This window comes from Falco punctatus, assembly GCF_963210335.1.
Source record: "Falco punctatus genome assembly, chromosome: 1".
NCBI lineage: Eukaryota > Metazoa > Chordata > Aves > Falconiformes > Falconidae > Falco > Falco punctatus.
Genome location: NC_137580.1, coordinates 56445099 through 56468158, shown reverse-complemented (window position 1 = coordinate 56468158; position 23060 = coordinate 56445099). Strand labels below are relative to the sequence as shown.

Genomic DNA, 23060 nt, shown 5'->3' with positions numbered 1-23060 from the left:
TTACATTTTCCTACAACTAAATCAATGTTTTGCCTGTTGTTCATTCTCTGTGTCCACAATGAAAACTTCTAAATTGTCTGTTCACTCTTGTAGAGCATTAACAATAATCAGGTGATTTCCATTTATTCTGAGCTTATCACACTGTCATAAAGAGCTGACTACTTGAAATCATTGCCTTTCTCACTACTCACACATTACACTTGTTGCTAAAGCCTAAGTATTTCTGCTTGAAGTGTAGCTGCTCTGTCTCCAGATAATAATAAGGGCAACATGTTAACTTTTAAGGCCAGTAAGTGTGATGCATATAACAATACTGTTTTAGTTATTTCACTGTTGATGGATTGGTGATCATCAATGCTAAAGGAACAATCAAAATTAAATGAGAATTTTCTAGAAGCAATATTTTCTTAAATTTAGCAGTGTATTTAGGTTATGAAAAGAAGTATGTCCCAGCTATTACTTCCCCAACACAGCTCCTGACCTTTTCTGTTCAGTTTCTACTTGTTTTTTTTTAACTAGATTTTTTTTTCATAAAGGTTGATAAACTATTCCCTTTCTGCATACCAGAATTACTTCTGACTTTTTTTTTTTTTTTTTGGAATGCTGCCATTTGATTTCTCATGGTACTAATTATACCTGAATCCCTTACACCTGCTCAAGCACCAATTGCTTATTATATCCTTGCATCCAATTGCATTTTCCAGTAACAATTTATGTTTTTTTCATTGTGGTGTGTGATGCAATCACAGAGTGAATACTGCCATTCATACTGCAAACAGCCAAGGAGGCTGGAGTTGCACAGACGAGCAGGCATTTTTGACTGGGCAAGCACTTGACTTTATGGTCTATATCAGGGGTCCTCAGACTTTTTAACCAGGGGGCCGGCGTGTGGATGCAGTGGCAGGCAGCCATCTGCAGCTGCTTGGTTCCCCCCCCAACCCCCAGCGGGGGGTGTGTGTGTGTGTGGGGTGTCTGTAAATACCGGGGGCCCGATTGAGGGCCCTGGGGGGGCGTATCCTGCCCGCGGGTGGTATTTTGAGGACCCCCTAGTCTATATGATGTTCTCACATGTAATTGTCTACATGTTAAATTTCATTTAAGGAAAAGTTCAAATCAAACATTATCAAGTACCATTCCTTCACCATGCACCTCACTAGCTCAGACTTCTGCTTGAATTGCAGAGCACGCCCTCCCAGGTGGCAGTAGAAAAGGGCTGGTGTGGGTTGCATTCTCCCCTTGCTGATCTCCAAAGGCTTCCTGTCATGGAGTCATTTCAGCTTCAGACAACAGTGACCAGAATGTTCTCCAGAGGAAGGCATGAGGTAGGCCTACATTTAAGGTAAACTCACAGTTACTCGAACACAGAGCAGGATTCTATTGAGGCAAACCCCTTCGGTACTCATTTCAGGTCTGATTTGCTCACTTATGGTGGTTACTTTCCTCGAGCAATCCCATTTAAACTGATGGAGCTCCTCACAAAGCACTTTTGTGCCCAGGTGGGCCACGAGGGTGGGTCTGGTCTACGTGACTTTGGTTTTCCCCTCCAGGTTCTCTGGTTCCCTTCAACACCAACAGACACTTTGCAGGACCACTGTAGGAGAGCAAACCTTAATGGCTATCTGTCCTCTATCTTGTGGGGCCCTGGTGAACTGTGGTGGTTCATGTGGTTTGGTCCATGGTAAGTGAGCAAACTGGCTGAGGAAGTTAAATGCCCTGCCCATCACCATCTCGTGGTGCAGGTGTACAGCAGGAAGGGAAGGTTCGTGGTTGCCTCTCTGCTCTCTGACTGAACTATTCGTAAGCTTAATTGCTTAATAGGGAAGCAGGACGGCATGTAGTGAGGGTGAGGCCATTGCTCTGTCCTCCCATTGCAGTGGTCCATAGTGTGGTCATGTTGCAGGAAAGACAATGATTTTATTCACAGGAATTGTACCAAGAACTGTCTTCGATCTATCTAATTGAGGAACAACACTAACAGTTAAGCCTGAAGGCATTATCTAGCCTTCAGGGACCATTATTGTTTGCATTTTGCCATTTTGCATAAAAGCATTTAAAATATACCGCAGTGTTGAGGCTGTAAAATAACCTTGATGTCTGTTTAGTGTCCTGCTCAAATGCAATCTCAGTGAATTCCCTGCAATGAAAAAAGAGAAATGGTTTAAATGAAAGAGCAAAAGGCTATGGAAATCACATCGCTTGTGTAGTGCAGTACCATAGGGAATCAAAGAAGAGGAAAATGTACAAAGGGGCTAAGAAAATAGTTACGTTAATTGGGAAATAATTGGAAGAGGGGAAATCATCCAGGAAGAATACTTCAGAACCTGACTCAAACTATTTTCATAGCAAGTTACAAACAAATTGCTTATATATTTGATATAATATTTGTATGTTTAAATATTTTGAATGGGTTTTAAAGATAAAAACTTTAAAAATGTTCTTATTTCAAATCTAGACTGCCTCACAGCCTGCCCTACCTTTAAAGAATTGATGGTTTTCATTTTCTTTTGCACTTCAGAAAATCTGACTACATAAAGGAACATAATTTATTGATACATTTGTTTTAAAAAGTAATTCAGTAAAAAGCACAAGAGACATTTTTCTTGCCAAGCCGGAAATTTGGCCATTTCAGTGAAGTGTTAAATTAAGGTTAAAAATGGAGATTGCACAAACAACATTGTACACAGAAACATGAAAACAAAGCTTTTTATTCATAGGAAGCACCTATAATCTAAGTGAGAGAGAAAAGCCTTTGAGGAGAGGCATTACTGATGCTTTAAGAATCATTTTTAAAGTAATCATTATTGATATTTAGAAAAAAATAAAAAAAATTGATAACTTTTCCATCCTCCCTGCTCATGCAACTGTATAATACCCTTTAAAGCATAAAAATATTTAACAGGCACCTGGATTTCACTAAATTTAATGTGGGATGAGAGCTGTGTTTTCATTTCATGGTGTACTTCCTTCATTGTGAATCTGAAAGTCTAGGGAATTGTCATTAATGAGATAATTGGGGAGTAACTCAGAGTTATCTCACATACAATGCAGCAGAATACGAATAACAGTACCTGTATTATTTCTGAATAATTTAAAATAAACATTTAACTTTTTAGGAAAAGGTTATTTCTGACTTCTCTAGCAACTCACATCCTGTTGAAATCTCTGAATAAATGGACCCTTGATTTCATTTCTTCCCCCAGGCAGATAGCGGTGCAGAGGTGTAGCTCTCACCCAGGCATGTTTCCCTCCAATATGGGCATGCATGAAGAAAGAGAAATGCAGATTCTTTAAAATTCATGCAAAAACATTTCTCTGCTTTGGTGAATTGCTCTTTCTTCTTCTATACCTTTTTCTTCCCCCAAAGATTAATACTTAGATGTGCTTTTTATTCAGAAGCCATGTCACTGAGATTTCGGAAGAGGAGGCTGTGCTACATTGGACTTTATACTTAACAGGGAGCTCTTGTTGCAGTTGACTTTTAGAAAACCTTCCTCTACTTTAAGTGCCTCCCTTTTTGTTCTTGTAGCTTTCTATCAGGTTACAAGAGGCTATATAACAAAGGGGAGGTTATGTAATAATGTACTGCTTCAACTAAAATGTATTTCATATTCATTCTTCAGTACTATATATCTCTTTCATACTCACACTTGATAGTCACCATAAATAAATTCAGGGTTAGATTGTACCTCTCAAGGTGACTTGTGCAGGATAAAGGCAGTTGTTATTGTGTTTCAGCTCTTTGTAATGCATGTAGAAGGCAAGGAGGGTTTTATCAAAAGAAAAATATTTCAGTTTTGTGCTTTTTTTTTTTTTTTTTTAGCAGAAACTCAGACGAACAGAGAACTATTGAACTTGCACTTTCTCAAAGAAAACTTGCTGAGCAATTGAGGGGGAATAGCTTTTTCCAAAATCAGTTTGTTTAAATTCCATTTGGTTAAGGACTTTGATTTTGTTTTTCCTTAGCTCATTTCATCCTAGTGAATTTTTCCTTAGATTCATGAAAAGTTTTCTTCCTTAGCATCAGGCTTTTCCACATCTTTTCCAATTTTTTACAGCTTCAAGCTTTTACAAAATGGATTTGTTTAAGTTCCATGTGTTTGGGGGTTTGGGTTTTGTTTTGTTTTGCTTTTTTTTTTTTGTGTGTGTGGGGGGGGGTTTGGTTGGTTTTCCAACATATTTCATTCTAGGGAATTTGTTCTTATCTTAGTGAAATGAATTTTCCTTTGCTTCAACACTTAACACCATATTTCTTTCTATAAAAGTGTGAGAGCTTAGGAGAGCATTTCCAAGTCCTCTATCTCTCCCCAAACCCAAGGAAGATTAGATTCAACACACCTCTTCACTCTGAGGCACAGAACTCTGAGGAAGAAATACTTTTATTTTCAGAAACTTCTGCATGCATCTGAGCGAAGTCAGTAACAGGCAAACATCAACTACATAATATCCTTTGCAGTTAGTTTGAAGGTATGAAGGCATAAGCATTTATAACGTATGTAAAGCCATAATCCTTTCCTTAGCTTTTCTGAATCACTTGAGGAATCCTGCCTGGTTCCCTTAAGTTGGCTCAGGCACTGGTTCAGGGAGGGGATCAAGCAGGGGCTGTTGGAGCTGCAGGTGGGTGCGAAAAGTGCATCAAGCCCCAGCTCCTGCAGGGCAGCAAGGGCAGGTGGGGGACCACCACTACTCCTGCTGTGCCTGAGCAGCCAGGCTCTTCGCTGTCCCCTCTTTCTCCTTTGCAAACTGACTTCAGACTGCACAGGATAGGATGCAGGTTAGCATGTTCCACCCTTTTGCAGCACAAGAGAAGTAAGATGAAACATCAGTAATGAAAGTTATTCCAAAAGTCTGTCGTGAAGAATCACAGCGAGTTTCCTGGAGAGAGTGGGAGAACTTGCCAAGACATAAAAGAACATGCATTTAAGTCAGTTGGAGGATGCATATCATTAGAAGTTTTTTTTCTGCAGAAACTAGAATTTCCCCAGAAAGGGCCTACAGATGATTCAAATTTTTATTAATTCCCAGCAAATCCCATGTTAGTACTCTATAATAAAAATGATCCAATACATTTGTTCTGATAGCAAGACAGTAGGTGCATTAGAAGTGCCTTTGAGAATAAAATTCCCTCTGTGTGTATCAGGTGTTAGCAATCACTTTACCTGCTGTACTTTGGCAAAGTAGCTTGCTGTATTTTTTCCATTTAGAAGCAACTGGGATTGTTTAAATATTGGAATAATATGGGAGACAATTACAAATTGTAACAAGTATTAAATAGCCCTAGAGGAGCTTCTTGGCTCGTAAAACTCACAATATGCTGACAAGTGGTATTTAACTTAAATTTATTATAAGTATTTTCTACCTCCTCCAACTTACCTGGTGTCTGAAATGTAGAGTGAGAAAGTGTATTAATTCTTGCACTTGAACACCCTGGACTGATCTCTAGGGAATTCTCTTAAGCAGATCACATTGTAGCTTTTGATAAAATACTGCTCAGACTTTTACAATTTCCTTTCCTTCAGCATTTCCATTTCCAATTCAGTTAGTCTGAATTGCATGAAAAAGAATTTTATTTTGCTTGTCCTTCAACTTGCCTCACAAGAATTCTTCTCATTTACTTTGCATGCACAAAGCACCCATCTATATATTTTTTTTTTTAACCTGGGCAGGAAGAGTCAAACGGTCCCATCATTTCCTTCTCTAGAATTCTCTAGAAAAAATAGCAAAGATGGATTATCTTCAAAATCTTGCTCTCTCACTCAGGTATCTCTTCATAAGTGTGTTTCTGAGGTTTATGAGGCTTTTGCTAACACACGAGGCTCTTCAACACTACAAAGCTCCTAGGGGTCTGCCCACAGGCAGTGCCCCACTGCTTGTGCTTCGGCCCCAGAAAAGCAGTTGCTGGGGTAACGTGTCACAAAATGCCATCCCTCAGTTCTGCCATGAGTTTCTATTACTAGTAAATTTACCTACACAACTTGCTTGCATTTTAATTGTGTTTTCATTGGCCCAAGCATTTTATGTTTATTGACAAAAGAACATTTACAACTCATTGTCTGTAAAAAAGAGTTTTGTCAGGATATTAGAGCTGCTACACAATACCCAGTCACCACATCTTCAAGATGCTGTGTTTAAAGCTCTGCTGGAAACTGCAATGAATTTTAAGTGGGAACAGTAACAGGTACAGTTGGGAGATGACTAAAGAAGTAATCAAGTTCAGTGTTGCATAGTGTAAATGATGAGCAAGTACAAGCAGATTTTTCTCATCCCAGCCACTTCCATTTAGACTTTACGAAAAAAGATTGGAGGCATATATTAATGAAAGACTTGTTGGTCTACTACAGTATCCAGCAGTTTGGTTTTCTTTTCCTAAAATGAGTTTCTGTACTTGGATGTCATTTCATTCTTGAAGAACTACTACTTTAATCTGCTGAATGCTGGATGGTCCCTAAGGAATTTTTGGACACCACTTAAAGTCAGCTTTTATAGGTCTTTTATGCTTTATGATTAAAAGACAGCTATTTTGGACTGGAAAGGATGCCTACAAAGTAGATAAAGGGCAAAAAGAAAAAAAAATGCTTAGGCAATTCAGAATAGGGAAAGGAACAAGCAAACACATTAATAATTTGCTGTATTTAATCACAAGCTACGGTATTACTCCTTTAAAGGGAAATTTTGTGAAGGTATTCTCCCTAAAGATTATTGATTTACATTAGGATGACAGATTAGTTAAGAACTCTTGTGAACTGAAGAAATAAGACACATCAGGGAGGTAAAAAGACACTGATTCCCTGGAAAGGACTTTTTTTGTGGGTGGTGGTGGTGGTATGTACCTAGGGGACTGCTATATTTAAAGATACATTATAAAAAATATGCTGTGGTATACAAGGTGGTTTGTTGTTCTTCAGTAGTTGTGTCTTGCTCTGACTGGCTGTAGTTTTTATCAAGGATTCCAGCAGCTCATTTTGTATTTACTACTATTTTATAACCATTTTTTCCCCCCAAACTGCCTCTACTAATGAAAAACTATAATTATCCCCAAATAAATATAAGGAACTTTTTTGTCTGCTTTTCTCACATGTCTCAGAAATGTTGTAATTTTAGATAGAAGGCTCCTGCAGCCAGTAGGAAGTAGGGTTTTCTGCGCAAAGGGAAGAGTTTGACCTCCTCAGGTGCTCTATGGGACCATCAAAAGAGGAACTGTGTCTGGGCAAGACTTAGACAAACACACCCTCCAACCAGCCAGTGTTTACATGGGTTTACCTGGCCATCTGCAATTGCAGCAACAAGAGCATGCAGGCATTTCAGAAGTGGCCAGGGGGTCAAACGGTGTCTGTATGCGTGAACTGAGGATACAGTAAACTCATTCATGTGTGGCACGGGGCTCCTTTTTGAATGATTCAAGAAGCACCGCTCAGTGACTGCAGGTAGCTAATGCTACGAAGGCGTGTGCTTTTAGCTCTTGCTATTGCCACTTGTTTCCAGAGCACAGGGGCTAGGGGGCAACCATGAAAGTCTTTTCACCAAATTGCCACTATACTCATTTTGATTGTAGTGACATAAAAGGTGATGAAACACACCTACTCACTAGGCCCTCATATATGCATGGCCCTGAATTAAGAGGAAAGCTCTCTTATTAATCTGTCTATGATTACATTGGAAGTATGTGTTAAGAAGCAAAAGAATAAAAGATACTTGAGATATGCTGCATACATTTAAAGAGTAATATGTCCAATTTACAATCTCACCTCAAGGGTCCGGTGCTAGACCAAACACTCTGTGCACTGTATGTGGGCTAAAGAAACATACCTTGTGCAAAGTCAGGAGTTTATTGTTAGTCCAACTAGCGTATTAGAAATCCAGTCAAAGAGTTATTACTAACCTATTTACAATGATGCTAACAGGTACAGTTGAAATTACCCAGTTACAGATATTTCTCATTTTTAATGCAATTGTTGAATGCAGACCTCCTAATATCTACCCTTGTGTCTTTTATGCTCATTTTTTTTTTTATTTTTTATTCTGGGTCAGTAGCTTGATGGCGTTACTGTTGCTTAAGTAGAATATAATAGTTGAGCTGAGTTACACTGAGGATCCAGCATCTCAAGTGCTTCACTGGCAGGAACATAGACTTCTTCCTTCTCATTTCTGGTGTCACTTGGGATTATTTTTGTATGTTTGCTGACATATGTATTTTCTCTTTATTCAATGGTCTGCAAATTCCATGTTATCATTATGTTTTAATATATATAGTTTGTTTTTCGTGTGTTGAATACTTGTCTTTTTCTGTCCTTGTTATCCCTATAATTTAGTACTACTCTGGTCTGCAGCCCTGAGGCTTCTGGTGTCATTCCGCTCTTGCACTTTCAAGGCCCATTCTGTCATCTTGTGCTTGAATTTTTGGAGCCCCCTGTTTTTCTTCAAAAGCATTGGAGCTGTTCTCTCCCAATAATGTAATTAATATTATATTAGCACAACCTAGTCAAGCATACATCTTTATTCAAGGCTTATTCAAGAGTTCACTCCACCAAAAGAAAGCTTCATGTGCACATCTGTTCTATACCTTTGCTTTGGTAGGCTTTGGTAACTACTTGTTATTAATATCCATTAGTTATGGCAGTATCACTGTTAAAAAAATTGCTTTACAACAGGAGGGATTTCAGTCACTATTGGAGTGGCTATTTAAAAAAGTTTATAGTGCGTTACTTTTGGTGACTGTCCTAATGAATGTTTATAACTTGTCAATGCAAGTTGGTGGCTTCTAAAGCTCAGAGAAGATTTGAACAGTTGAACTCAAACCCTTTGTGTACTTTGCACATTGTCAAAAGCTGTGTAGGATTAATGGTGGAGTAATTCTGTTTGAGTGCACTGTATATGCAAAATTTATGGTACTGGGATGTGTTTCCTAACTCATTGATTCCAGTCCCATTGTTATTACAAACATGATTTAATTCTGGTCACAAACTTAACAGTTGTTTGAAATCCATTTATGTTTTGCACAGGTAATGACATGACCTTAAGCAGAACACAGAACAAGGGCGGTCTGATATGTCTATTACCAAGTCTTCTCCCACCCAAGACCAGATATTTTGACATTTACATACTCCAAATGTGATTTGGAATTCTGTACTGAAAACTGTGGACTGGTTCCATTGGGAGGAAAAGCCATATAAAAATAAAACATCCCAGCTACAGGAAAAAAAATCTGGGAAGAAGTAAAACTTGTCACAGAGAAAAAAAGGAGAACAGGGAAGGAAACTCCTAAGAGCTGTTTTAGAGGAAAGTCTTCAGGGGACAAGGGTATGAGCTGATTTTTGAAAGGAATATTTTAATAAGTTCAGCAAGGAGTAGAAGAAGATTTCATGAAAGACTTAAAGGCATTGAAAGGTACTAAATCTTACAGCATTTGATGGAAAAATAGTGCCTGAAGACCTGGTGGCAGAACATTACCCTGGTGTCTTGAGATTTCTGCTCAAAAAAGTGAGCCATTCTTCAGACCTTCAGGCACCAGATATCAATTCTTTTAGTCCAGCAACTAAAAATTCAGAGCGCTACTTAAACCTAAAATTCTGATTCAGAACCACATTGCAAATGGATCATTAAACCAATCTGCCTTGTCTCCTACCTCCTGCAGTTCTTTGTTGAACAGGTGCTAAGTGCTCTTTGCTTTCAACTTGTCTGTTTGACAAATACAACTATATTAAATCCAAAGCAACTGCACTTAATACCTGTTTTGCTTGGAATTTTTCACAATTTTTTTCAGACTTGGTGAAGATATCATGTACTTGCAAGCATGCTTTCTCCAGCTGTTTCAGCTGCTTGAATACACTATCTTACATTTATTTCCCTCAGAAAAGACGAAAATTTTCACATCAGTTTCCTGTATCCGAGGTGGAAGAGCTGTATGGGGATAAGGATGGACAATCTGCATGCAATATAATAATAATATACAATACTAATATAATAATCCAGGCCTTCAAGCCTGAGCAATATTTTGGGTTCCCACACAAAAGCAGGAATAAGACCTGAAACTTAAAACAAAACTAGAAAGTATTGGAAAGTCACTATTATTTAGAGGGATGAGGGCAATAAATGTTTCTATAGCCAAGGATGAAGAGCTAAAAATGGAAATGGCAGAAGGAAATACATGTAGTTTATGTAGCTTGCACATACCTATCTCTGCTGTAAGAAACAGAGAGACTGATTTACTATCTATCTAGAGAGACTAGATGGACAGCTTCTGACAAGAAAGAGGAAAGGCATCCTGCAACAGGTAAAGATACATTCAGTCCAGGGAAAGCAAAGAACCAGACAGGCACTTCACGATGAGGACAGAAAGCCTTCTGCAGACCCAGCCTGGAAACATCTTCTGTCACATAGATGTACGGACGTAACACAAAAGCGTAGAAGCTTCTTAGTTTAGTATTTGGGTTTAGTTTATCTGTCTAAGATGATGAAAAACATGGAGAGGTACCATGATGTCTGTTACTATAGTTATTCTTGTAGCTAGCAGGGTGATTTTATATGCTGCTTCTGAAGAAGAAGAAATGCTGCCACAGGCATGTGTATGATGGAAGTGGGGAAAGCTTACAAACCTTCAGAGAAGTGACAGGCAGCGTTGAGCACATTCATCTATGACTAGAAGATTTTTCAGAGAAGTAAATCAGAAAAGTGTGTGTGGGGTTCTTTTGGTTACCTCTAGTTGGAAAAATTCTCAGTGATTACCATAGGTAGCATTAGCAGCATAAGATCTGCACAACCCTGATAAGTAATGGGGTGGGTTTTTTGACTTTTACCACCTCACAACCAAATAGCTGCACTGCGGAGGGAAGTGTGCAAGAGGTTTTACAATGGGGCATAAGGCAGAAGGGAAACTCTGCTTGTACTGATCTTCCAGGAAATGAGTGCACTCTACTAATTTTTCAGAAACAGTAATTACCAAGATCGCCATCTACAGTGAACAACATCTGAAGGAGTAGGAGGGAAGGACTAGTCACACAGCTAAACTGTTCTCTGTGCAGCTGAGAAAGGGAAACTGAATCCTCCAAAAGATAATCATCTCCCTTTCCATGGACTACACAGAGATCCTGGGAAATAAATCTCTTAACCTAAGCACTTCAGAACACATCGACATCAATTGTATGTTGCATTTATCTAGTCACTTGCTAAACTGGCATCTTAGTTCTTTACTTCCCAGGTGTTTAACTGTTAAAATAGTGATAACATTATAAATATCTCTGCTTTCATGGGGACAAATACAGAAAAAAAGTTTTGAAATACTTTTATATTGGGTGGATCAATGCAGAATTGCAAATCAGAGAGCTTGACGTAGTTACACAACACCGAGCTTTCTAACAGTAGTCACCTACTTAGTTACTGGCAGAGTAAGAGTAACAAGAAGTCATTTCTGCTGGTGTCTTCAATATGAAGAAAAATTCTCATAGTGTTGTGGTTTAATGTTATTTGCTTATGTTAGGTTTAATGTTGATGTATTTTTCAGATTCAGAGGCAGTAGAAATGTCTAGACCGAAAGAATGAGTTGGGCTTTCTCATAGGTAGGGAGACACTGTGCAATAGGATTACATGTGCTGTATCTATTTTGCAGGTAAATAGATGTTCACAAGGCTGCCAGTTCAGGTGCTGTCTGCACAAACCCTAAATATATTGGATCTATATCTACAGCAGCATACTCATTGTTTCTTGCCTTTTCTTTATTTCTTAAAATCTCTAGAAAGGTAAAGAAAAAGCCACTAGATTAACTAGTTAATCTGTATAAAATAGAAGATATAAAATATCAGGAGGGTCATCAGCATGATTTTCTCTTACTCTGATAGCAAAATTACTATTAAAACACACCATCACAATTTACAATGTGAGAGTAGTGCTTGTGTGTATAATAGTTACTTTACTTTTTCTGGCCTGTTGATCCCAGAAGCACTGTAGCATCGCAGTCTTAGTACCATACCTATGGCTGAGAGGACAGGACCACTGCAAATGGTCTTCCACGTAAGCACTCCTAAGGCTTATGTGCTAATAAAGAAATACAGTAGCTTAAATAATTTAGGCTAATAAATCAGTTTAGTTTTAGCTTAGCACTTGGCTACTGACATAGTTTTTTCTATTCTCAGGAGCATCATTCCATTTGTAGACACTGATATTAATGAGGTTAAGTTTTGCCTTCCTGATGATAAGCCATAACTTGGACATAATCACCTTGCTTTCCCAACATACCTACATACCGTAAACCATGCGGATGACTTTTAAAAAAATTATATTTTTTTCTATGGATAGATTAAAAAAGTAAGATTGTTTCAGTATAACATATATTTTTCTTTTACCTAGACTACTTCTCCAAGGAAAATTTGACAGTATTTCACGGAGCATTCTTAAAGGATAAAAGCTTATCCTGCTATCTTGAAATGCCTCTGAAAAGAACAAAAGGCAATCACAAAAACATATTTTAGGTAAGGTTACATTAGGTACATTCAGTAAGATGTCCCACCACTTTATATTATCAAAACTCTATCCTGCAATTTAATCTATAGATTTATTTTCAGTACATTCTTAATCATCAAGGGCTGGAATAGGATTAATGAACTCATCTGCCCTCAACAGATGCAGTGTGTAGGGTCACCAGGTTGTCACAAATCTTGAAGATGATATACTTGTGAATAGGCAGCTTACTCAGTCCAAACCAGAAACAGGTGCTCCTGGCTAGGACATTCACATAAGGCTCCAGCAAGAACACTTAGGGATAGCAAGAATCTCCATCATCCCAAGAAGGCAAGCGGCTTCGCTTTTAAGGACAGTTTTCAGTGTTGACTCACCATGACAAAAATGTTCTGTGATAGCTATTTGGCACGGAACTACACCTCTGCTATTAAAAAGTATTTTGCAACTGCAGTAGGCTCTGGCAATCCCTGGTATTTGAGCAGTTATGACTCACTTTATCTGGGGCTTACACAGGGACTACTGCTTGGCATAACGTGGCAGTGACTCAAGGACAAGCGATAGCATGAATGTGTCTCATCCATTGGTGCTACAGTTATTCCAAGGGGCAGATCTCATTCTGTTATGGACCCAGTCTGCAGAGCTACAACAAAGTCTGGAACTAGCTGAAAGCAAAGTCTGTCATTCTTGCCATGATTCACCTAGAGAGTGTGGCTGGACTTCAGGTAATACCCACAATCCAGGCTATAAACGTCAAAACCTGGAGGCAGGACTTTATCAGGAGATGACATAAAAATTTACTGGAAGAAATTTGTAGAATAAGCAAAGGCAAGCAAGGTTCAAGGCTTGCCTTGACTTGAACTTGCCTTCAAGATGGACACAAGGCTCTGCAGGAAGACAGCATTGAAAAGACTGATGGCCTTTATATTTTTGTCTTCTTTTTTGGTTTTTATATAAGGTTTTCCACTAAAACCCTACCCTTTTTACTAAGTGGAGTGTGTGCAGCCACCACTGAAATTTAATGAGGTCATTTAAGAAATTATACAAAGTCACCGATATTCTAGTAGATGCTTTGAAGAAATTCTGTGGTAAGAAAAATATAGATTGGAAAAATGGAAGTGAGGGCACGGTTCTCTTAAAATTATCTTTTCTTAGCAGAAACTGTGTGATCCAGGAGGAGCTGCAATCTCTTGTAAATAGACATCCAGGGCGTAGTATTGATCTGGAAGGCAGTGGAGACTATGATAAAGAGCTGTGGAAGATGGATGGTGGAAATTCCTCAGCTATGGCACACACTGTCAAATTCTGCACAAAAGGTAGCCTCTCCTCAACACCTGTCATAAGCCTGTGACACGCTGAGACTCGTGGCTATTAACTTACTGCAGTCCTTGCCTTACTTCCTAAAGAGGAAGGCTAGCATCTGGGTGGACAACATTGTGCCAGGAGCTAATGAGTATTTACTGCTAAAAAAGGATTAGTAGTTTAGAAGAAATATTTTAAAGTAAAGGAACTGTGGAAAAAAATAATTAGAACACTAATTTTAAATTACATTTTATTTTATTGTATCAGATTAAATTATAATGATATTTTTCAGACAAAATAAATAATCTGTTTTACATAGCTAACACAAAGTAGTAACTGAGGTAAAGCTTCGCAAAAACATGCAATGCTCTATCTGCTATTAGGGAAATCAAAGGCTAGCATCCAGAGTATCATTTGCAATACAGCTGAAGCAAAAGATAATATGAGTATCATCAGCCTGGGCAGTGGAATTATTTTAGGAGATACTTTCAAGAGGATGGTTGAATTACACCAGGGAAGGATCATATTCAAGAATAATAGTGATCAATGATACAAACTGAAGCAGCTGCTCCAATAAAAAGGGTGAATTTGTATTGATAAACATAACCAATAATGACCTTCCTGAGAGCATATGATAAACCACAAGTTAATTCTTCCACTTTTAAAAATAGTTGTTTTCTATGTAATTCACTAGAATTGTCTCTGCACAGAAACATTTTTTGTCATGCTGGCATGACGAATTTTCATCATATGCAGATGCTAGAATATGCAAGTCAGTAATTCAAGACCACTGCAGAAGCAAAAGTTTGTCTAGGCGCAAAAGCCCTAAGACCAAGGGTCTTCTAGTCCTACTTTCTGGTACTGTTTGAGAGAGAAAAATGCTCCTCTCTGGGACACGTTAAAAAATATAATCAAAGCACTTTTATATTGATGATGTAATGAAGTAGTTTTGAAAACATATCATGAATTACATCTTTAAAAGATTAGCAGACTTCTGCATTTTGACACAGTGGACTATGCATTCATTCTATAAGCTCCACACTGTCTCAGTGCTGCTTAATGTTGATGTGTTTGATAGCAGCAGCAAATGATTACTGGTAATTAACAGCACTTTCTTTGCACAATCTAGTGAGGACCTGTCACGACACATTACTTAGGAAGGCTGGGGTTCCTTTTCTTTTTTTCTCAATAATGAAGCTTGGAAGCAATGGTGGTTTTACATGATGTATTTTGACCTATTCCTGTCACTGCAAATAAATCTATTGACCTGACAGCTAAGTTTGTACCAAACTATATTGTAGGACAGTTCTGTCTGATTATATAGTGAATACTTAATAACAATTAAAATAATCTGAAGCTTGGTCAGATCTCTGTTTGTTTCCCTAGTAAGCACAGGACATACTGATGATTGTGATGTATTGAAAATGGGAGTTAAAGATTTGTTTTGAAGTGAGCTATGGTAACCAATAATGGGAAGATGGAAAAAGAACCTTAAGAAGAAAGATGCAAAAGAAAAGGAGAAAATCAGTGCAATTTCAGAGAACGTATACTCTCTGTAAAAGGCAGAAAAATACAATCAAATACACCAAAAAGGAATGTCTAAATATGTCAGACTTTTGTTACAATTGAGAGGTCTAGAAGTTCATTAATAACAATTATAGAAGTTCAGCAAGTGACATAATATATTGCAGAGGGAGTGTTAATGTTCTGGACAGTGTGGTATCACCCTTCACTTAGATTTGCTATGGGATTCTGTTACCAGGAGTTTAAATAGGCATTCTGGAGAGAATGTTTTTCAATTATCAGACAGACCAGTCTTATGAAGAGACCTTTTATATCTTGTGCTTTGCAGATTAAAAAAACTTCTTATACTCTAAGGAGGATTGGTCAGCATAGGGTATACTGAAAAGCCACTTTCAACTTTTAACAAAGGCTGAGCCAAGTATCAACTGAATCTTTTTGAAACTGGAAAAAGTACAGACCACAGTCTTTTGCCTGCCCCATTATTTTTCATTTTCACATGTCTTTGCCCTCCTGATCTGGCTGGAACAGTAAGTTCTCACAGCAGCCGGGTAGAACAGCTGTCCTGTTAGCCTCTAACAAAATAAGACCAGACAGATAATCAAATATTAGTCTCCTGAGAGCAACCTATAAGCTGTGAAAAAAATCTTGTCCTTACCATTTGCAGGGAACTTCCATCCTATCTGGACACAAAAGGAATCAGCAAAGAGAAAAGAGTTCTTTCTATATGATTTCAGAGTATGGGAGCACCTACACTGGTAAACTGGTTTGCCACATTCATGCCAGGGACCTAGTCCTCTAATAATTCACTGTGGCTCTGGCTACATTGCCAAATACTGAGGTGAAATAGAAGCAGGTCTTCAGAGGGAATCGGATGGCACTGAGAACACAACACCCACAGTATGTGTGGCTTTGGGAGGAGGTCTGCTTTAGATTAGCACTAATCTAGTCCCATAGACTGAAGACCCATTCGTGCTGGAGCACAGTAGGTTCCAGCACTCCTGGAAAGCACCTCCAAAAAGATGCTGCAAGCATCTTCATGTGCTCCAGAGCTGCTCTGTTATGCCAGCTAAAGCTCAGTAGGTGGAGATTATTAGAAGGCTGTCCTGGTTTCAGCTGGGATGGAGTTAGCTCTCTTAGTAGTTAGTACAGTGCTGCGTTTTGGCTCTGATGTGAGAACAATGTTGTATAAGCACTGATCATTTTAGTTGTTGCTGGGTGATGTTCATACTAAGTCCAGGACTTTTCAGTTTCTTGGGCCCTGCCAGTGAGAGGGCTGGAGGGGCACAAGAAACTGGGAGGGGACACAGCCAGGACAGGTGACTTGAACCAACCAAAGAGGTATTCCACACCATGGGATGTCATGCTTGGTATATAAACTTGGGGAGTTAGCTGGGGCAGGGGGGATTGTTGCTCGGGGACTGGCTGGGCATCAGTCAGCACGTGGTGAGCAGCTGCACTGTGCATCGCTTGGTTTTCTTTCTCCTTTGGATTTTATCTTTTTCCCACCTTTCCATTATAACTGTTGTTATTTTTATTGTTCTTACCGTTTATTCTGTTTAAATTATTAAATTGTTCTTACCTCAACCCTCAAGTTTTACATTCCTTTCCGATTCTCCTCCCCACCCCTCTAGGTGGGGGGAGTGAGCACGTGGCTGCGTGCTGCTTGGTTGCCGGCCAGGGTTAAACCACAACAGAGGCTCACTTTGAAAGCGCGCTCCTCATTTGAACTCGAGTGCCAATATATATAATGTAGTGTCCATACATTTGCACCACTGTGGTTCACTGAGTTGAACTATGTTGCTTCCTTGCCAGGGATAGTAAAGCATAGCCTGGAGAAGAGCTTGAACCAGTGCTCACCTCCAGCCCGTGACGCTGAGGCAATCCAAGCTGGGCTTAACTTCCTAAATGAACTAGAGTGAGTCTTGGTGCCCCAGTCCCCTGTAAGACTCCTTCCCCTGTCTGCAGCATACAGGTGCCTCCTACTTGCAAGTATCTCTCTTCTCGCCAGTCACCATATTCCCTAGCAAAGTCTGCTGCCTTCGAAGTTGTCTGTTGACAGATGGGAAATGGGCTGTCTTGGTTCCTGAGAAAGCCAGCATCCTGGCCTCCATTCTCTGGGAAATTGTCTGAAAGGTGAGGAAGAGGCAAAGATAAAATTGTGCTGCTAGGGGGAAGAGGAGGGACAGACTGTGGATTTATGCTCTGTAAAACAGAAAGGATCAAAATGTATGTATTTGCTGTTTTCTGACTGATGTTGAAAATACTTGGACGTCTAGTGAAAGGCAACAGGGAATACCTGTGCCTTGAAGTCTGTACCTAAGCGCTTCAGCCTAGTTACCATAGATCTGGCTACACTTTGTTTTTCATTTCATCATAGCTTAAATGCAGAAGAAGGGTAACATGCTAAATGTAAAGGATTATCATCTTATAGTCTCATCTGTTCCCCTCTCCCTTGGATGCAACGATGGGTGCAGTCTTCTCCTTTCCTACATCCGTCATTCTCTACTTGAGATTACTTCTCTCATTTAATTTTTAAGTGCCGACGAAGTCGTACTGTTAGTAATCATTTTAATGAATAACATAAGTGAGTGAGCAGTTAAATCAATGTATCGGAGATGAAATCTTAATTAAAATGGTATTTAGCTATGGGAAGTAAGAGTTTTATAATTTATTTTCTATTAAGATGTTGACTGTTTCACTGAAAGCAATTATTTTGTGGTTTTAATCACAATATGAAAGCTGCACTGAAGTTCCATTTCTGCACCTTTCTGTCCTCCTCCCATGGAAATCCATCACTGTTGTATTTAAAGGTCCATTTTAAAAGGCCAGTGCTAAAATGTTTTCAATAATTTTCTTTGTTCTTGAGATATTATTTACATCTACTGCAACTGTAGGCTACTGTGCTGTTTAGGATACCTTTCTTGAATTTTATTGAAGAGTAAACATTCGGGTAGGATTAAGCACGATTATGCGTATGTAAAACCACTTTCTCTGAATTGCCCTAAGAAGTTTGGAACTGTTTTCATTTGGGCTGCAGGTTTAAAATAAAATGCAAGCATGCAAGTCACACTTGCATTCTTCTTGAACATGTCCCTGATCATTGCAGGGGGTTTGGATGAGGTGACCTTTAAAGATGCCTTCCAACCCAAACTGCTGTATGACTCTATGAATCTAGTGGGTGAGGTACACACAGGAAATTGCTTTGTGCATCCACAATTAAGGTCTATGTTTGTAACTTCACCAAAAAAGTCTTATGTAAATTTGAATCTACCCTTTTGAAGACACGGCTGCAATGGTCCTTGAGCTCTTGTTATTGTATATGCTTTTTTTGGGTGGAGCACAGAACACCATAATACTTTTCTCATCCCCTCCACACACTGCATGGCTTTGCTCTCAGAAGCATTAAGTGCTCTTTACAGAACTATGTGAGTGAAGACCATCGGTTTCCCTCAAGCACAGTGAATGAAGATGGGCCACCCACTAGGGCTAGATTTTCAAAGCTCTTTACGCCCCCAGAGTGCTATGCAGGCACACAAACCTGCCATCAAGTTTCACATGTTCCTGTCAGGAAAGTAGTTACGTCTGAGAGCAATACAGCAGATGTGTGATGTTAACTATGTTTTTAGGTTCCTCTGTGTTCTTGAACAATTAAATTTTGAAAAATCAAAATGCTTTTTAATACTAGGCTCCCAGGTGAAAAATATTAGCTAGGCTTTTTTTTTTTTATTATTTTTTATTTTTTTCCCTTCTCCTTCTAATTGCAATTTACCTTTAAGCATGAAAATTCTTTCTCATGTCATTTTAGATGCATTGCAGGTTGTAGGTTACTTGAAGTTGAATAGGTGGCTTCCAGACAGGCAAACACAAGCTTGTGGTAAGTGCCTTTGCTCCTTTTACAGTGCCTGAGGGTTAGGTGTATTTTAAGGAACCCAAATCAATTCTTACACTTTTAAGAAGTTAGGAAAAGGATGATCAACCCTGGCTGTTTTTTATATTACATTTGATGTGATCTTGCAACCCTCAAACCTGGAGGATAGAGAAAGATTTCAGATGAACTTGGGCAGAATTTAGGTGCTGCACTGCTCAAACTAGCGCTCTTCTAGGTGTTTGTATGGGTGCTGCTCCTCTATGGTCCTGGAGAAATTTCACAGTTAAATACAGATGCTTTCTCTGGATCTTCCAGTATTAGGTAGCAGCAGAGTTGAGAGTTGAGATGTGACTTTACATTTATGTACTGAAAATTTTTACAAATCGAACCTTTGAATTATTTTTTTTTCTGTTTGCCAACATGCAATCACTTCCCACTTTATAACTAATTTTCTATACTCTGATGAATTAATCAGTATTCTCAATGGTTTTTTCTATAGACTTAACCAGACTGAAACTTTAACCTGTAAACTTTTCTACTTCCTACCTTTTAAACCATAACTTCAGTGAGGAATCAGTTAAATAAAATCATCTCAAGAGCAGATGCATAAGAACTCGCGATTTGCCTTTTTAACATGGAAAGTTAACCGCTCTGACACAGTAGTCTCAAGCAGATTCTGGAAGATGCCATTACTGTCCTACTCACCCCATAGTTATGCAGCTCCTTTAACAAATAACTGATGGATTTCAAAAGGTTTTGAAAGACAGTGAATTATGTAGCCCTGTTCCTCTATTCACAGACTCATTAAATACGACTGAAAAAGTTAGAGACAGTGGTTTTCCTTCGCAGAAGCCATTCTGGATTGTGCCTTTTTAGAAATAATAGTGACTTAAATCCTACAGTTTTGCTTGTATATTAACATTGTTCAGTTTGATGTTTCTGAAGTGATACGTAGCAGGTCTGCAATGCCACTGTTGTTCCATTTCTTCACCTCTCCTCTTCTTTTAAAGATGGCCCTCCTACTCTCAGCAGGAGTTGATTTTAACTGAGAATTTAAACATTGTTGTTAGGTTAGCTGCTCCAGTACCAAGTGGCTGATGAATATCAGCAGGCCTTGGTAACCCACTGTCTTTTAGTTTATTACCCTGCATCAGCATCTCCTTCTTTTGACACTCATCTAGGTAATTTCCCTAGATTTTCTTCAATATCCTTTTTTCCATTTCATAACTTTCCTTTATTGCTTCATTTGTTCCTTAGGAATACGGACAATCTGAGATGCTTTCTCTTCCTTCAAATTTTCTTCTAGTAGTCAAAGAATTTTTATTATTTTTGTTTCCTGTTTGCTTTTCAGAATGTTTATTCCCATTTTTCTTCTAGTACTTACTCATGGAATAATTTCTTCTCTAGTTTTGGGAGGGATGGATTTCTATTGCCAGCATTAAAGCACAAAGACAATTCAGATTTGGGACTATCTGAAACCAGCTTGTCCTGATGCCATCCTTAGTCCTGTGTCATTTAAGAAATCTCATTGGCACTGATTTTATTTTAAATTAATGGCACTTTTATATGCCTTAACATTCTAAACCCAGAAATCAAGTGCAAAAAATTAATTTTCTCACTATTCATGTGCATGTTATTTCAGCTCTAATCCTCCACCTCTCTCAGTGCTAGCAAGCTGCTGGACCTACACAGGGGTGAAACAAAGTGTTTTTTAATAGGTGCTCCAAACTGCTCAAGTAGAAAAACATCTTATAATCCTGTAAGTACCCTTAAACTTCCTACGTCAAACTTTCTCAGTAGTCACGTTAATTACATAATATATTTTAACGGCAGGATGAAATTTTATAGACTAGTAAGAGTTTTAATGGCTCCATAAACATCAGAACGCAAAGTCATAAGAAGAGTTCATCGCATATTTTGCAAAATGCGGTCCATTTGACAGATCAATCCGTAATAAACCTAAGGACCGTGGCTATTTTCAGGGCAAAAGGACCTCCCAGAGAGAAAGGGACTTGGGGACCGGCTGTGCTTATTTTCTTGCTGATGGGGACAGCAATCCTGCTCCTTGGAGCCAGTGCCACCAGCTGCAGCTGGGAAGCTGCTTCGGCACTTACTCCATAACAAATGCATGTTTTCTCCTCTGAGTTCATGCCTCTGCCGTCATGCTAGGACGCTGCCCGCTGTGTTAATCCACCAATAAAGAGACCTCAGGTCACACAATAGTATGTGCTTTTACCTTCTGCCAGTACCCCCAGGACTGGCTATTAATTTTCAAGTCGTTGAATTTTCACTTAATGTACTGCAGCTTTCTGAAGCGTGGTGAGTTTCTTTAACCATTAAAGCAACTGTAAACTGTATACGTGAAACCAGATGATGACGTGTAAAGAAGCAGGAGAACCCGAAACAAAACACTGCCTTTCATCGGAATAACCACTGAATGGGGGATTATTTGCGTATCTGTGCAGTTACATTTTCACTCAAAAGGATGGTGATGACGACGACGATGAAACGGTTTGCTCCTTATGCTGAGTATCACGCAGCGCAGGTTACTCCAAGAGTGCCCCATTGAAAGCTGCAAGCAGGGACATCTCCGTGGCCAGGGAATTGGGTTGGGAAGAGGTTCAGAGGCCACCCGACCCTGAAGCCCTGCAAAGAAATACGCAGTATTCGAGCGCTGGTCCCTCTGGGACGCAACCGCCTGGCCCCGCCGCCGGCGGAGAGGGCTCCAGGGGCGCAACCGCCGGTGGGGCTCCGCCACCGCAGCTGCTTCTCCTGCCCCGGGGTTGGGTTGGGGTGGGGTAGGGTGGGGTGGGGGTTGGGAGGGGGGGGCGCTTAGGCTCCCCTGCAGGTCTCCCGAGAGAGGCAGGAAGAGGGAGCAGCAGAGGGGAGACAAGAAGGGTCTCCTTGGGGTGGGGGTGGGTAGGGGGGAGAGAAAGCGTTTTGCATGTTGTAGCAAGCCGCATTTTGCAGCGCAGCACCACGCACCGTCCGCTTTCTTCCCCCTTCCCCCCCCCGGGGGCGCTCCGCGGCCGCGCAGAGCCGCCTGCAGCCTCGGGGCTTGCGCGGCTCCTGTTTCTTGGGTGCGCGGAATTCCCGCGGCTGCACTTGCGCGCCGAGCACCCCGCCTGCCTCAGCACGGCTTTAGGGACCGCGGCTGCAGGGGTGGGCGCCTTCTCCTGGGGACGGACGGGGGGCCGCAGGGTGCCCCCTTCCCCGCGGCTGGCGCCGCCCTCCCCGAACCGCGGTGGATGCCGGACGCGGGGCCGCGCAGTCCCCGCGGGTGTCCGCGCACGTCGCCCAGCGCTTCTCCTCCCGGCTGCGGGTCTCCGCTGCAGGGCCGAGAGGCTGCTGCTCTGCTTGGAAGCCGCCCTCTGAGCAGCTTTGAAAAGAAAAAAAAAATTATAGATGTGTGGCTTTAAACATATATTTACCATTTCATATATTATGTATATTTATGTGTATATATAAGATATGTTTTATTTCCCTCTTCGGAGAAAATAGCAAATCAATGCCACCCTTTCTCCTAAGCATGTTTTCCTTCTAGTAAGGGAGGCTCCACCTCTGCTAGGGACGGATTCGCCCAGCAGTTTTTAGGATAATTTATGGAGCAACCTGATGAGCCTATTGGGCGAGTTGCTCGGTCCTCGCAGAGTGGGTTCCTACCTGTTTGGGTGTTTTATTTATTCCCCCCCCCTTCCCCTCCCCTCCCCCTCCCCTCCTTCTGCCTGCCGTGTGCCGGGGGGGGGGGGACGGTGGGATTGACAGGGTCGCTATTCCCCAGCCTCTCCGGAGAAAACTCGGGGAAGGGAGAGCGCCTTCGCGCTCATGGATGCGTGGGGGGGCCCGGCGCCCCGCTGGAGCCGCCGCCGCGGGGCCCGGCTGCTGCTGCTGCTGCTGACCGTGCGGTTGGGGAGCGGGTGAG

General features: G+C 40.4%; 1 protein-coding gene across 1 annotated transcript in view; it reads left to right on the top strand.

Moving 5' to 3' along the window:
* Nucleotides 1-954: 954 nt before the first annotated feature.
* Nucleotides 955-23060, top strand: part of GABRG1 (gamma-aminobutyric acid type A receptor subunit gamma1) — an 80534-nt gene continuing 58428 nt past the window's right edge. Inside the window, exon 1 of the mRNA XM_080404268.1 lies at nucleotides 955-23055. Coding sequence (XP_080260394.1) covers nucleotides 22964-23055 — 92 coding nt within the window. The 5' untranslated portion in view covers nucleotides 955-22963. The remainder of the gene's footprint in view (nucleotides 23056-23060) is intronic.